At 41.6% G+C, this 14,226-nt stretch overlaps 1 protein-coding gene across 3 annotated transcripts in view; it reads right to left on the bottom strand.

Annotated features, from left to right (window-relative positions):
* Nucleotides 1-14,226, bottom strand: part of Cep135 (centrosomal protein 135) — a 64,670-nt gene that overhangs the window by 37,966 nt on the left and 12,478 nt on the right. For all 3 annotated transcript variants that reach the window (XM_028856228.2, XM_037209111.1, XM_037209112.1), the window contains exons 7-11: nt 11,686-11,814; nt 9,798-10,013; nt 6,787-6,852; nt 2,357-2,495; nt 881-1,104 (exon numbers count right to left, since the gene is read on the bottom strand). In XM_028856228.2, coding sequence (XP_028712061.1) covers nt 881-1,104; nt 2,357-2,495; nt 6,787-6,852; nt 9,798-10,013; nt 11,686-11,814 — 774 coding nt within the window. The remainder of the gene's footprint in view (nt 1-880; nt 1,105-2,356; nt 2,496-6,786; nt 6,853-9,797; nt 10,014-11,685; nt 11,815-14,226) is intronic.

The raw sequence follows: 14,226 nt of genomic DNA, 5'->3' as shown, positions 1-14,226 counted from the left end.
TGTTATTCTCAATACATTAACAAGCAGTATGCACAATACTGAAGGTACAACATCAGGAACTACTTTTCTTCTTCTTTTGGGAGGCTGGGATAATGAAGATCACTGATATTAAAAGTGATTTATTGTAATTCCAGGAAACTGTAAGTAACAACTTACCATAAAGCAGGAAGCTGGCAGCCACAGCTGGTACCAAATCCAGATCGAGAGAGGCCTTTGCTGTCTGCTAACAAAGTGCTTCTACACATGCCTACAACACCGACTTTTCATTGGGAAATGCACTCCCCAGGTCTCCATGCTCACAACTATCCCACACACACTCCTTTCCCTCATGGGCTTACGCACAGTCACCCAGCATGCCTGCAGCTTTTTACTGGCACTGTGAAACAGGCCCTGAGAGTGATGATGCTCCTAACTCGACTAACGAGCTGGGCATGACATAAAGGCATGTTGTGGGCCGTGAGGACAGAGCTGCTCTGTTGGCAGGGGGAAAGTACAGCTGTCACGGAACAGAAAGCCTGGAAAGAGCGGAAATGTACAGCACTGTGAGCTCTGAGTTCTAGTTTCTGAAAGCCTACAGGCCTCTACATGACTCAGTTAGTCAACCTAAATTTATAGGAATCAAAATGTTGTCCTTTATTGTTGGGGAGTTTTCCTGATTATGCAAGGTTTCCCACAAGTTATAGAAAAAACAAAAATCCAGATTAGGACTTTTGAAAACATGTATAAATGACATTGATTCTAATATAGCAATAAAGTAAAAAGGTTTCTCTCTCTCTCTCTCTCTCTCTCTCTCTCTCTCTCTCTCTCTCTCTCATACACACACACACACACACACACACACACACACACACACACCCTTTTGATTACTCCTCAGTATTACCTTTTCTGAGCATCTGAATGTTGGATTTTTCTCCCGGGCATAGTAATTTACAGAACAAGTTTTTCGCTGGATAATATGCTGGAGTTTCTCCAGCTCTTTCTTGTAATAGTCTCGCTCCTCCTCTATGCCTTTCAGGAATGTGTCTAAACGAGAAGGTGATTTGTCTCGACGTGTTATCCCATGTTCTAGCCTCATCCTCTCAACTTCCAAAGTCAGTTCTCTTTCTGCAAATTAAAGTGGTTAAGATAACATTGTGTGTATAATGTGAATTAGTCAAGTAAATAAATAATTTACAGAATGAAAACTACTAGCAATCCTGAGTAGTTCTATGTGTAACCCACAAAGATCAGACATATCAAGTAAATGGGAAGAAAACAAAAGCAAAACATTCACAGTAAATACTGTCCAACAAATGAAGGTCACCCTCTGTGATGTTAACACAGCCGGACACTGTTTTGTACTATAAAAGAAAGCGATGCATTTCCAAGTAGGGATTCCTAGAGACCTTAAAAGAGCACTGAAAGAAAATGTACCTGTAAGCGACTCAGCAGGTGCATAGTTCACTGAACTTGAATTTAAAACATGTACAAAGAAACCAAAAGAACCCACTGTTTTCTTCCAATAAGCACAATTATTAGTTTTCTGCTGTTATTTTTGAGATAAGATGTATAGACTGACTCAAACTCCTGTGCTCAAAAGGGCCTGTGCCTGTCAAGTGCCTGGGACTGTAGGAATATACCACTATAAACAATCCAGGTCACAATGACCAGTTTTTACCATAAAAGTTACTTTTTCATGGTCTAAAACAAAGCAAATACTAGCAGCTTCACAGAGCTCAGCCTGTGGAGCCGACACCCACACACTGACTTAGGACTCATTTTCATGATGCATCCCACGCCGCCATCTTCCTCTTCATTCATTCTGCAGATGCACAAGGTACTACATGCAACTAGCTAATCCATGACATTAGAAAACTTATGAACTGGCCATTTCATCCCGAGAAGGAGGGAGCACCTGTGGTAACTGTTCAAAAGTCACAGCTAACAAGAGAAGAGCACTGGCTGGTTCAGCATCATGAACAGGTTGAAGGGCAGTTCTGCTGGTGATGAGGGAGAGAAGCCTCCTGGAACAGGGTGAGGAGCTACAGAGTAGCGGGTAATCAGAGACACAAGTGTGGACTGTAAGGCAATATAACGGCATTCCTTAAAAAGACTGTACTTCCATTCCCGCCATCCCAGAATGGTCTTCTCAGTCCGCCTTCAAGAAGACACTTCCACTGCAAGATATTCAAGCAGCCTCCTGTGCCAGCCACTCAGATACAGGGAGGGCTTCCTATCATGTCACACTGCCTAGCGCCACTTCTGGTTCACAGCAAGTGCTCAGCACATAGTAAACAAATGCATGGAAGATTATCTACTAATAACAATAACACAAAGAGAGCAAAATCGCTTTTTTAACCTACATTTGGCATCTTACCTGTGACTGCAAAATTCTCCAGTTTTCTGCTAAGTCTGTGCTTTTCTTGCTCAAGCTGATGAACAACAGTTTCCAGGTCTGACTTTAGAAGTAGTTCATCATTTAGTCTCTCCTTTTCCTTATGGCATAAGTCTAATTCCTGCAAAATGGTAATTCTATAATTAAGTATTCTAATAGCTTTATTAAATATTTATAATACTTATAGGTAAATGGGTACTTTTGTAAGCATATGTATGATTATACCTATATAACAGCAATTCACATATACATGTGTGTATGTGTGTGTACATGCACATACTTTTTAATCACTTCAATTGTGTCAAAATGCACCATAAAAGAACAATCTTCCAAAGGACACGGTGAATAAGACAAAATGGCAGCCTACTGAATGGAAAAAGGTCTTCACCAACCCCACATCTGACAGAGGGCTAATCTCCAAAATATATAAAGAACTCAAGAAACTAGACAGCGAAATACCAAACAATCCAATTAAAAAATGAGGTTTAGATCTAAACAGAGAATTTTCAAAAGAAGAATCTCAAGTGGGTGAAAGACATTTAAGGAATTGTTCAACATCCTTAGCCATTAGAGAAATACAAATCAAAATGACTTTGAGATAAGATCAAAAACACTGAAGTCAGCTTATGTTGGAGAGGATGTGGAGCAAGGGGAATACTCCTCCACTCTTGATGGGAATGCAAACTTGTACAGCCACTTTGGAAATCAGTATGGCAGTTTCTCAGAAAATTGGGAGTCAATCTACTTAAAGACCCAGTGATACCACACTTGGGTGTATATCCAAGGGATGCTCAATCATACCACAAGGACACATGCTCAACTATGCTCATAGCAGCATTATTCATAACAGCCAGAACCTGGAAACAACCTAGATGCCCCTTAACCAAAGAATGGATAAAGAAAATGTGGTACATTTATACAATGGAGTATTACTCAGTGGTAAAAACAATCACATCATGAAGTTTTCAGGCAAATGGATAGAACTAGAAAATATCAGTCTGAGTAAAGTAACTCAGACCCAGAAAGACAAACATGGTATGTACTCATTCACAAGTGGATATTAGATGTAAAGCAAAGGGTATCCAGGCTACAATCCACAGCCCCAGGTAACAAGGAGGACCCTAAGAGGGATGCATGGATTGCCCTGGGAAGGGGAAATAGATGAGATCTCCTGGGTAAACTGGGGTGAGGGGAGGTGGAAGGGAGGGGATGGGGGTTGGAAACATGAGGTATTGAGATGGCTGAATTGGGAGAAGTATGGAGAGGGAGAGCAATGAAAGAGATCTCTTGATAGAGGGGGCATTATGGGGTTAGAGAGAAACCTGGTGCCAGAGAAACTTCCAGGAATCCACAAGGATGACCCCAGCTAAGACTCCTAGCAAGAGTGGACAGGGTATCTGAATTGGCCTTCTCCTGTAGTCAGACTGGTGACTATGCTAATTGTCATCAGAGAGCCTTCATCTAGTAACTGATAGAATCAGATACAGAGAGCCACAGCCAAGCACCGGGCCAAGCTCCAGGAGTCCAGTTGAAGAGAGAGGAGGGATTATATGAGCAAGGAGTGGGGTTAAGATCATAATGAGAAAACCCACAGAGACAGCTGACCTGAGCTTGTGGGAGTCCATGGACTCTAGACCTACAGCTAGGGGACCTGCTTGGGACTGACCTAAGCCCTCTGCATGTGGGTAGCAGGTTAAGTAGCTTGGTCTGTTTGTGGAGCTCCTAACAGTGGGTCTAGGATCCTGGCACATGAGCTGGCTCTTTGGAACCTCTTGCCTATGGTGGGATGCCTCTCTCAGCCTTGATGCAGAGGGGAGGTGCTTGGTCCTGCCTCAACTTGGTATGCCATGCTTTGTTGACTGTCATGGGAAACCTTAACCTTTCTGAGGAGTGGATGGGAAGCAGGGTGGGAAGGAGGTGAGGCGGAGGGAATAGGAGGAGAGGAGGGAGAGGAAACTGTGGTTGGTATGTAAAATAAAACAAACAAACAAACAAACAAACAAAAGAACAGCCCTCTACCAAGGACCCACAGTCTGTACACTGGGCTGGGACTCTGATCCCCGCCACCACTTAACTCTCATCAGAGAAGTTTCCTCTCACAGTAGATGGGAACTAACACTGAGACCCATAATTGGACAATGTGCAAAGAGTGAGAGACTTTGGCACACTCCGTTCTAAATGGGATGTCTTTATTAAACCCTCCCCTCAAGGCTCGGGGATGGATCTATGTGGAAGAGTATCCAGAAAGACTGTGAGAGGCAGGGGTGGCGAATGCCATGAGGAAATAGCCACACCGCAGCACTGACGCACAAATGAACTCCGAGACTGTGGCTGCACACGCAGGGCCAGCTCAGGTTCACGGCCAGATGTGGTCCCAGCAGAGAAGGAAATGGACAGTCTCCTATGCCTAACCAAGAAGCCAACTGCAATCAATCCCTGATGGGAAAGATCAGTATCCTCCAATGGAGTGCTACTTTGTATTTTAACCACACTCCAGGGCAGGCCCCATGCCCAGTTGGCCAGACAAAATGGGCTCTGTGGTTTTTGTGTGCACTTTTTGCTTTGTTTTGGTATATATATATATATATATATATATATATATTTTTGTCTTACTGGGTTTTCATTTGTTTTGACATTTGCTTTTGTTTTGTTTTGGAGGGAGGGATGGAGAGAGTGAGAGAGAGAAAGAGAGATGAATGTTTAGTAGGGAGGAAAGATCTGGGAGGAGCTAGGAGAGAAAAATATGATCAAAATATATATTACACATAAAAAAATTAAAAGAAAGCAAAAAAAAAAAAAAAAACAAAAAAGCCCCCACACGAACCAATCATACCATGATTCCCATACTAACAAATGCTACCCATGCTCTTTTGTGGAAGGCAGAACCCTTCAGTTCATTTGCTCCTCATTTGTTTAGCATATTGTCCTACTTCTCTCTAAATGAATATGTACCTGCACAACACAATTTATTAATGCCTACGTTTAAAGAGTGCAGCAGTGCAGGCCCAGTGACAGAGTCACTGTTTCTGCCATGGCCAGTGTGGAGTGAACACTGGTTATCAATATCATTATTATCTCAGAAATACGTAAACTACAAAACTAACAGAAAACATCAGAAACTGTTGACAGTGTCAGCCACCATCACAGAGAATCGATCACGGATCTGAGACAAGCACTGTCAATCATTCTCCGCACTCACAGTGTGCAGACAATAGTGAACACAGCAAACCCTCTTGCACACACAGGCATGTGTGAGTTCTCTCCTCTCACTTTCCCTTTCAAAATGCCTTTAGCACACTGCTTCAAAGATGCATAGGGTGAAATCTCTTGTTATAATATTCATCTCTTACAAGTCCTGCTATTATTTCAAATGCAGCCAGTGAGTCCAAATGACCTCTTTTCCCTGAAAGTCGATCATGAAGCCACGATCATGTGCTCTGCTTTTCATACTATGTGTACAAAAATCCACAAAGAGTGAATGCAGGCTACCACACCATAGAAACGGCATGTCACCAGAATACGGCAGCATAGATTATACATAATGAGGAGATACAAGTTACTGTTGGTCTCTGCCTCTAACCTTACAGAAAAACTTCCAATGTAGCAGGCTATCCCAAGGCAGAGAGCCCTCCACCTCTGAGTGACCGCCACTTTTAGCCTGTGGGCATTCTCCTAGTTCCACAATGAGTCCTGTATCAGGGGTCTCTAGGAAATGAAGCCTGTCTGTCTCACCAAAAGCTACAGGGACAAGCATTATGACTGGGAAAATGGCTTGAATTATACCAAACAAAGCAATTAAAAGAAGAATGAGTACTTCTACTAACAGTCAACAAATAAATACCAGTTCTTAATCTTACTGTTGCTAGTAAACTGCCAAGCCATAAAGTAGTTAGAGGAATACAGAATTCCTACAGGGTCTCAGATTTTCAATCTTATCTATAATCCCATGCTATGGAAGATTAGAGAATGATAAAACTATGAAACTGCATAACCATACTGTGAAACATTTATCACTCAGCTATAGAAAGGAATGGAGTTCTCACTCATGCTATGACCTCACAAACCTTGAAAACACACTAAGTAGAAGAAGCCTGATACAAAAGATCACACAATACATGATCCATCTATACAAAATAGTCAGAATGAGAACTCTAGAACCTGAAGGCAGGTGAGTGGCTGTCAGGGGCTAAGCAGAAGGTAATGGGGTGACTGCTGATGAAAATAAGGTTTCTTTCCAGAGTGATTATGTTCTGGGATTAGCAGTGATGGTTAGACCATTCTGTGACTGTGCCAAAACAACAGAGTCCACTAAAAAGACGGAATATTATCCTTACACATTGTTTCTCAACAGACTTACAAAATCAGGCATCAATGCCATGCTGAAAACACTGGCAAGTATGGGATCAACTTACCACATGAAGTTTTGACAGTTTTTCCTCAAGGTTCCGCATTTCACAGAGGTTTCTTTTAATCTCTTTCTAGGAATAAAAAGCCTATTAGGTGAGCATCTAAGACCCTAAAGGTATACATTAAAATGGCATAAGGAGTAAGATCAAGCTGGTCTGCACTCTATCAGTAAGGTCTAGGACTCTAGCCTAATGCTCAGCTTCAATGACTAGAGAGTGAAGTTGAGATAAAGGTTGTTTAACACTGTGGTGTCCTGAATGCCTGTGTGGACTCACTTGTCAAGCAGAGAACCACTTCAACTTTCTCTTCTGAGGGCTTAGCTTTGGGAAGTGATGGTGGCCATTTCCTAACCACCCTCTTCGCTGCTCTCGGCCTGCTTTTACCAACCTGGATCTCTTTCATTACAACTGAGAGAGCAGAATGCCACTGAAACACTGTGATCCAGCAGCAATCTTTGGTTGCAACAAGTTGACATCTGGGGACCCTGTCAATAGGCCATGAGGAGCCACGTTCAATGTGATGCACGGAAAAGCACAGCACGTACAAAAAGGAGCAGAGATGAGAGGGAAGAGATAGAATGCAGCAACACACTAAAACCAGAAAAGCAAAATCAACACCAGAAGAATTACATACTCTCACATCTTTCCCCCGGGGCCTCATGCACGTGGGACAAGCACTCTGCAAACTGGGCCACACCCCAACCCACGTCTTCTTTCCAGACTGTTCGTTCGGTTAGGCAGGGTCTGTTGAGAGTCCATACACACCTCAGGACTCTTTCCCACTTTTGCAAAAGCTGACACTGCATCCTGACAGGACTTGAGTTGCATTCACAGACCGTCTCCTAATGAATGCACACAGGATGCCTTTCCACTCATACATCCTTTACTTTTCATTAGTGTTCTATCATGTCTGAAGTTTTCACCTCACTGCTTAAGTTAGTTCTTTCTGATGTATCTGCAAATGAGATTAATTTTTGTTGATTTTTTTTACTCTTACTACACAGAATTGTACCTGGTGTGTGTGTGTGTGTGTGTGTGTGTGTGTGTGTGTGTGTGTTTAAGATGCAATTTTGTTGAACTTGTTTATTCTATTTCATTGTGTGCAAATCTTTGGATTTTTCACAATTAAGGTCGTATCACATATGAACAAAGATTTTTTATTCTTTCCTTGAAAATTGTATGCCCTTTACTTTTCTGATTTATTTTTGTATCTAATCGCTGAGAAGGTCTTCCAGTACTGTGTTTTAATCTAGTTTTATTAAGATATAGTTTCACAGAGTATCCCAGGCTAGCCTAGAACACAACCTTCCTGCTTCAGCCTCCCTGTAAATGCTGGGATGTCTAGGCATGCGTCATCACTTCTGACTCAGGACTATGCCAAGCAGAAATGATAAAAGTATCCTAGACTTGTTCCTGATTCTAGAGGAAAAGATTTGAGGCTTTCAACACTGCGTATGTTTGCTGTGGGCTTCTTACTGATGGTTGTCTTATGTTGATATAGTTCCCTTCTGGTTCACTAACGATGGGGTTAGCATTGTCTAACACGGATTCAGTGGTACAAACAATGGTCTTCACACTGAGTCCCGTCTACTCTTGGAGAAGAGTTCCCAGAGATGCTATCAAGCTATGGGTAAAACCAGCCATGTTTTCTTCAGTGGGCTGGAGATGGAGCCCAGGCACACGGACACACCAGGCAAGCTCTACCGCTAAGTGGCACCTCCTTGCACACAGCTTTTAAAGAGCGGCATCTAGTTAATTTACATACAGTGCTCCTCAAAGATGACCGAGAGAGAGCCTGCTTGTGGTCTAGGTGTGTGTGAGTTCTCTATTCTCACTCTCCCTTTCATGACTGCCTTTAGCACACTGCTTTAAAGAAATCTCACTGTTCTATCAGCACACTTTTTCAGGATTAAAAAAGACCATGAAGGCTAGGCTGGGGCTGCTTGAAGGCTTGTTTTTCCCCCATTCCATTTCACTGAGATGTGTTTCAGACACTTGTCAGCACTGTGAAATACCTGCCACTTCGACCTAGTGATTCCTAACAATCGTAATGATAATGCCATGTGGAGGAATATTGTAACAGTGATCCTTACAGCCAAGGAATTAAAAAAAGAAATCCAAACATGTTTTTATTCTAGGCCAGTATGATACTGAGCATAAAAGGGCACCAAGTATAAAATGGGTACAATTTTGTGAGACTTTCAAGGGAAAAAGGTCACCTGGACTCACTAGCTGCACCGTAAATAACAGTACGACTTGTAGGAGAGCAATATTACAACAAGAAATTTCACCCTGTGCATCTTTTCAGTGGAAAGATGCCGAATGGTAGGTAGCTACCAGCTATAAAATCTGTAAGGAAAACATTTTAAAAACACGCAAACTGCACAGGCTTAATGACCCGAGTTCGGATATGACCCAAGAACCCATATGAAATCCGGGCAGGCATGGCAACCACTAAGGAGTCAGAGCTGGGATCCCTGGGCAAGCTCACAAGCTAGACACACCTGGAACAGTGAGCTCTGGGTTCAGGAACAAACCCTGCCCCAATAACTAGAGGAAGAGTGACTGAAGCAGACAGCCAACATCAGCTTCAGGCCTCCACACACATGCTCAGATGTGCATGTTCACCAATGCACATACACATGCCTACACATGTGAACACACACACATGATATAAACATACTCACATGCAAAAATAATCTTTCAAGGATTCTTGAGCTAAATCTGACAAGAGGACAAACTTCAGAGATAAGACGACAAGGCTAGAAGCCATAGAGGAAACCAGGACCGGATGTGGACGTTTACTCTGGGCACAGGTGTGATTCAGGAAAACTAAACCAACCAACTAGGGCAAAGGCCATCTTTTAAGGGTGAGAACAGCGTTGAAAAAAACCTTGGATTATTAAACACAGAACCACGCCTCCCCCCCCCCCCCCCCCCCCAGCAAACCCCAAAGCTGAGCACGTCTATCCGGAGCTGAGCGCTAGTGAGATCCCCCAGCTCGGACTCGGCATCACCTTTGCCTCCCCGAGCTCCTTGTCCGCGGTCTCCAGCACCTCCTCTTTATGCCTTTCCATCTGCTGCGCGAGCTGGTCGATTTCAGTCAGCTCCTGGCAGAGCTTCTCATTTCTGTTGCTCAGGTTCACGACCTCGCTCGTCACCGTCTCCTTGGTCTCCGTGAGCTCCTGAATGTGCTTCTCGAGTTCTTTATTAGCTTGCTGAAGGAAGTCAACCTACATCCAACGTGCAAGTGCAGTGGTAAAGTCTACAAATGGGAGATTATCTGGTACTCTGAACTTTCAACTAAAAGTTCTAAACACTGTGTTTGAAAAGACTCTGAAGTTAAATCCAGCTGTTTTTTGTATGTGTAACCCTAAATACTATTTTTTTTTTCCAAACTGACAATGAGTACCTTAGTGAAAATATAGGTCCACTGGCTTTGATTTTCCAAACAGAGAAGAAAAGGATAAGAAATTTGTGCGAACTTTTTCCCAGCAGAGCTCTAAAATATGACAAGACTGTCACCATGACATTAGCTTGTGCTGCCCAATACAGAAGCTACTGGCATCTAGAGGGAGCTGCTGAGCACTTGAAGTATGGTGGGTAACTGAGATGTGCTAGAAAAGCAAAGTGCAGGAGGCTTCCAAGTTCTGGGGCTTTGCTGTTGTTGTTTTAGGACAGTAAAACTATTACATGCTGAAATGAAGTTCTGGATATATTGGGATAAATACATTGTTTACAATTATAATGTAGTCTGTCTGGATTCACGTTTCCATTGGACAATGCATTTGAACAAACTCCACCTGGCTACATACAGACAGCCCAGCATATCTAAACTTCCAAGTTCACATGTCACACCTTATAGAGCTCATCTGCTTCTTTATCTTCAGGTCACAGCATGGTGCAGGCACACACCAGATGCATACTTTGTTACTATTTCTTGGCAGTGGTGAGGACTGGACTTGGGATTTGCATGTTACACAAGCCTTTTACTACCAAGCTACATTCTCACCCCATTAATATATCAATAATACATTACATGTTAATATATGCTATATATAATATGTATGTAAAGTATAAAGTGGATAATATTGTGAATCATATAGCCTATATTATAGACAGTATATATACTCTATAACATATAGTATAGATAAGCACATGTATACCTTAAAATCATCTTTTACAGAATAAAAGTCATTAAATTTTTAAAAGTACAGAGCCATCAAGAATTCCCAACACACAAAGATAAACTTTGTTAGTATATTTTAAAATATCCCTTCTCGGTTTTCTCTCCCTATTTATATACTTTGTTGTTCTTTTGTTCTTTTGAGATAGGGTCTCGTGTAATCCATGGTAATCTAGAATTGACTCCGGGGCTGAGGCTGGCCATAAATTGATCTTCCTGCCTCTCTCCCTCCCAAGTGCAAGATTAGAGTAGTGTGTCACTATGTGTCACTCATTCATGAGATTTTTAAGAACAAACTGAGGGCACTGCCCAGGGTTTATGGTCTTCCTTTAAGTTTGGAACACTAGACCTACCTTACTGCTACCCTTTTTAATATCCTGATTTCTCAAAGCTACCCCTTATTTCTGCTCCATCAGAAACTCCCTAGAGCCAGGCGTAGTGGTGAACTCCTTAATCCCAGCACTTGGGAGGCAGAGGAAGATGGATCTCTGTGAGTTCAAGGCCAGCCTGGTCTACATAGAGGGTTTTAGGCCATCCAAGACTATATAGTGAGATCCTGTCTCAAAAAGAATACAACAAACAAACAAAAACTCCCTTAGAAATAATACTTCAGTGAACAAGCCTGTCACTTTTATAAACCCATAGAAAATTATAAAAAAAAAAAAAAAAAAACCTCAGATTTTTTATATGCTTAAAGAAACAACCCTAACAGCCATTACCTGAATATTTAAGTGAGCAATAAGCTTTTCGTTGGTTTTATTTCTAGTCTCCAGAGACAGGACATCAGGGGAACGACCACCATCCAAAGCAAGTGACAGCCGTTTTATTTCTCGTTCTCTTAGTTCAATCTGAGGACATAAATTGTGCTTTCAGTTGATCAAATTGGTTGTGAAGAAATCCTTCACCCTGCACTTCCATTTAGACACTTCCTTATATCCCAACAATGCATACAAGCAGCTACCATTTATACTGGAATCCACACATGTGTGAAAACACAGACATACCAATGTTAATAATATCAACATAGCTCTTATTAGTGCTTTTATGGCATTGATTCTAATTGAATTTTTGAGGGTTTTTTTTCTCTCCTCTAAAATTAGGCAAGTGTTTAATATGAAGAGAAATGTTTTGGTAGATTATACACATGTTCAAGTACTGGACTAATGCTGACATACTTCAATGCTTGCCAGAATGAAGGAAGGAAGGGAAAACACTGACAACTGAGTTATTATCAAATTCATCATTAAAAAGGATATGGAATGGGGTGAACTTAATTAATTATTATTCACATATAGTCAAAAGATGACTATTAACCATAAATTGACACCAATTCACATGCAAGAATTGGAAAAAATGCACGCACACACACACACACACACACACACACACACACACACACACCTACCTTTTTTGTTTTCCCCAAAAACAGAAAAAAAAAAAAGAAGATTCAATTCAATAATTACTGAACACACACTGAGCTATTCAAGGATGAATAAAACAATAGACTCTAACTTCCAGGAACAGAAGTACTAGCAAGCACCCCAATAGTTGCCAGATAACAGATTTTCAACAGAAGAGTGAATGAAATGGTCCACGACTGCACCAATACTTAAAGGGATGAAGTGGCCCACTCTGCATCCTATGTCTGTGCCTATGAAGTCACCAATACCTTGTAAATACAGGATGTCCATAAAGGTTATTACAATGAAGTATCAAAAAAAAAAAGAGGTGCTCCAGGCAGCGACACCAATGCACAAAACCTTGGGAAATATCAGAGGCAACAGAGATGGTTCAGCCTGACTGGACTGTAACATGCCAGGAAGCTCATCCCTGGAGAGAAGTGTGAAGAATTGAGCATTGAACTAAAATAACCCTGTAGCTCAGGTGACCCAGCCTCTCAGAATACCTCTGTTTCAGTTTTCTCAAAATTCTGGGTCCACAACAGCTTCAAAGCTGCTGGCTGCGATGGGCCAGCCTCACAGACTATCCAGCCAAGACTTCAGATAAGCTCTACACTTTCCTAACACACAGAGACTAAACAAAAAATAATACAGCCAGCTCTCCCAGACTTGCCCATTGTCCCAGTTTTCTCAGGGTTCCCTAGAGATGCTGTCACCCCCAGACAACAGGAAGCAGTCTAGAGAACATGAAGCCCACACTCCCAAGAGGTGGGGTGGATGGTTTTTGGTCACTTAATGGAATGTGGTTATTTATCATCGTTTAGGAGGGTTGGTTACAAGTTGTTGTTGGTCATGGTCAGGGAGAAAGCTAAACAAAGGAGATTAGATTCAGGGATCTTGTTCTGGAAAGAGAAGGGGATATAAAAATGATAGAATAAAAGGGTAGATTATTAGAGGCAGGCGGATCTCTGTGAGTTCGAGGCCAGCCTGGTCTCCAAAGCGAGTTCCAGGAAAGGCGCAAAGCTACACAGAGACACCCTGTCTCGAAAAACCAAAAAAAAAAAAAAAAGGGTAGATTATTGAATCTCCTTTTGAACTAAAAAAGCAAATACTAGTCTTAAATATTTTACATTGGTATGGATTTTTGTATGTTGATACAAATTTAAGGTTATTTTCATTATATATGTTTCTACTCTTGTTTAAGTTTTAGTACCTATGCAACCCATTTAACAATGTAACGTGAATTTCTAGTCCTTGAAAGTTATTATTACAAACTTTTTAGGATAATAAGAAACGCATGTTAGCAGTTAGTCACCTATTACAATCACACTTGTTATCTTAGGTATGTTTTCAAGGTCAGAGATATATTTTAGATAGACAGGTCTCCAAATATTTCAGAGACCTACAGAATATGGCATTTAAGATGTTTTAATAACATAAAGCATTTCATGACAGCAAGACACATCTGTTCCTGACAGCATCAATTTATTTCAAAAAAGGATGATGGGCATCCAAGAACCGCCATATGGAGTTTGCTTTCTTTGTGTCAAAGCTAGCCACTGAGCAAAAAACTGCCCTTACCTTGACTGCTGACAGTATGCTAACCAAATTGGACAATCAGGACACAAAAGAAGGTGACTGCCAAACTTTGCCAAGACAAGGTAGGACAGTCCTTCAAAATTCCTGCTTCACAGAAAAGTCTGTCATATATTCTAGGCCTGTAGGCTGAAGATGGATGCCCCAATGTTGCAGAAGAACCTTGGATGGCTGTCCAGGCAGCCAGATGTCTGTCGTTTCTATAGTTTTGGAAGTTGCTTGCTCTTCCAAATAGGTAATATTGTCTTTCTGGGGTCATTGATG

Source organism: Peromyscus leucopus, chromosome 10, assembly GCF_004664715.2.
Source record: "Peromyscus leucopus breed LL Stock chromosome 10, UCI_PerLeu_2.1, whole genome shotgun sequence".
NCBI classification, from domain to species: Eukaryota; Metazoa; Chordata; class Mammalia; order Rodentia; family Cricetidae; genus Peromyscus; species Peromyscus leucopus.
This window is presented reverse-complemented; position numbering and strand designations above follow the sequence as displayed.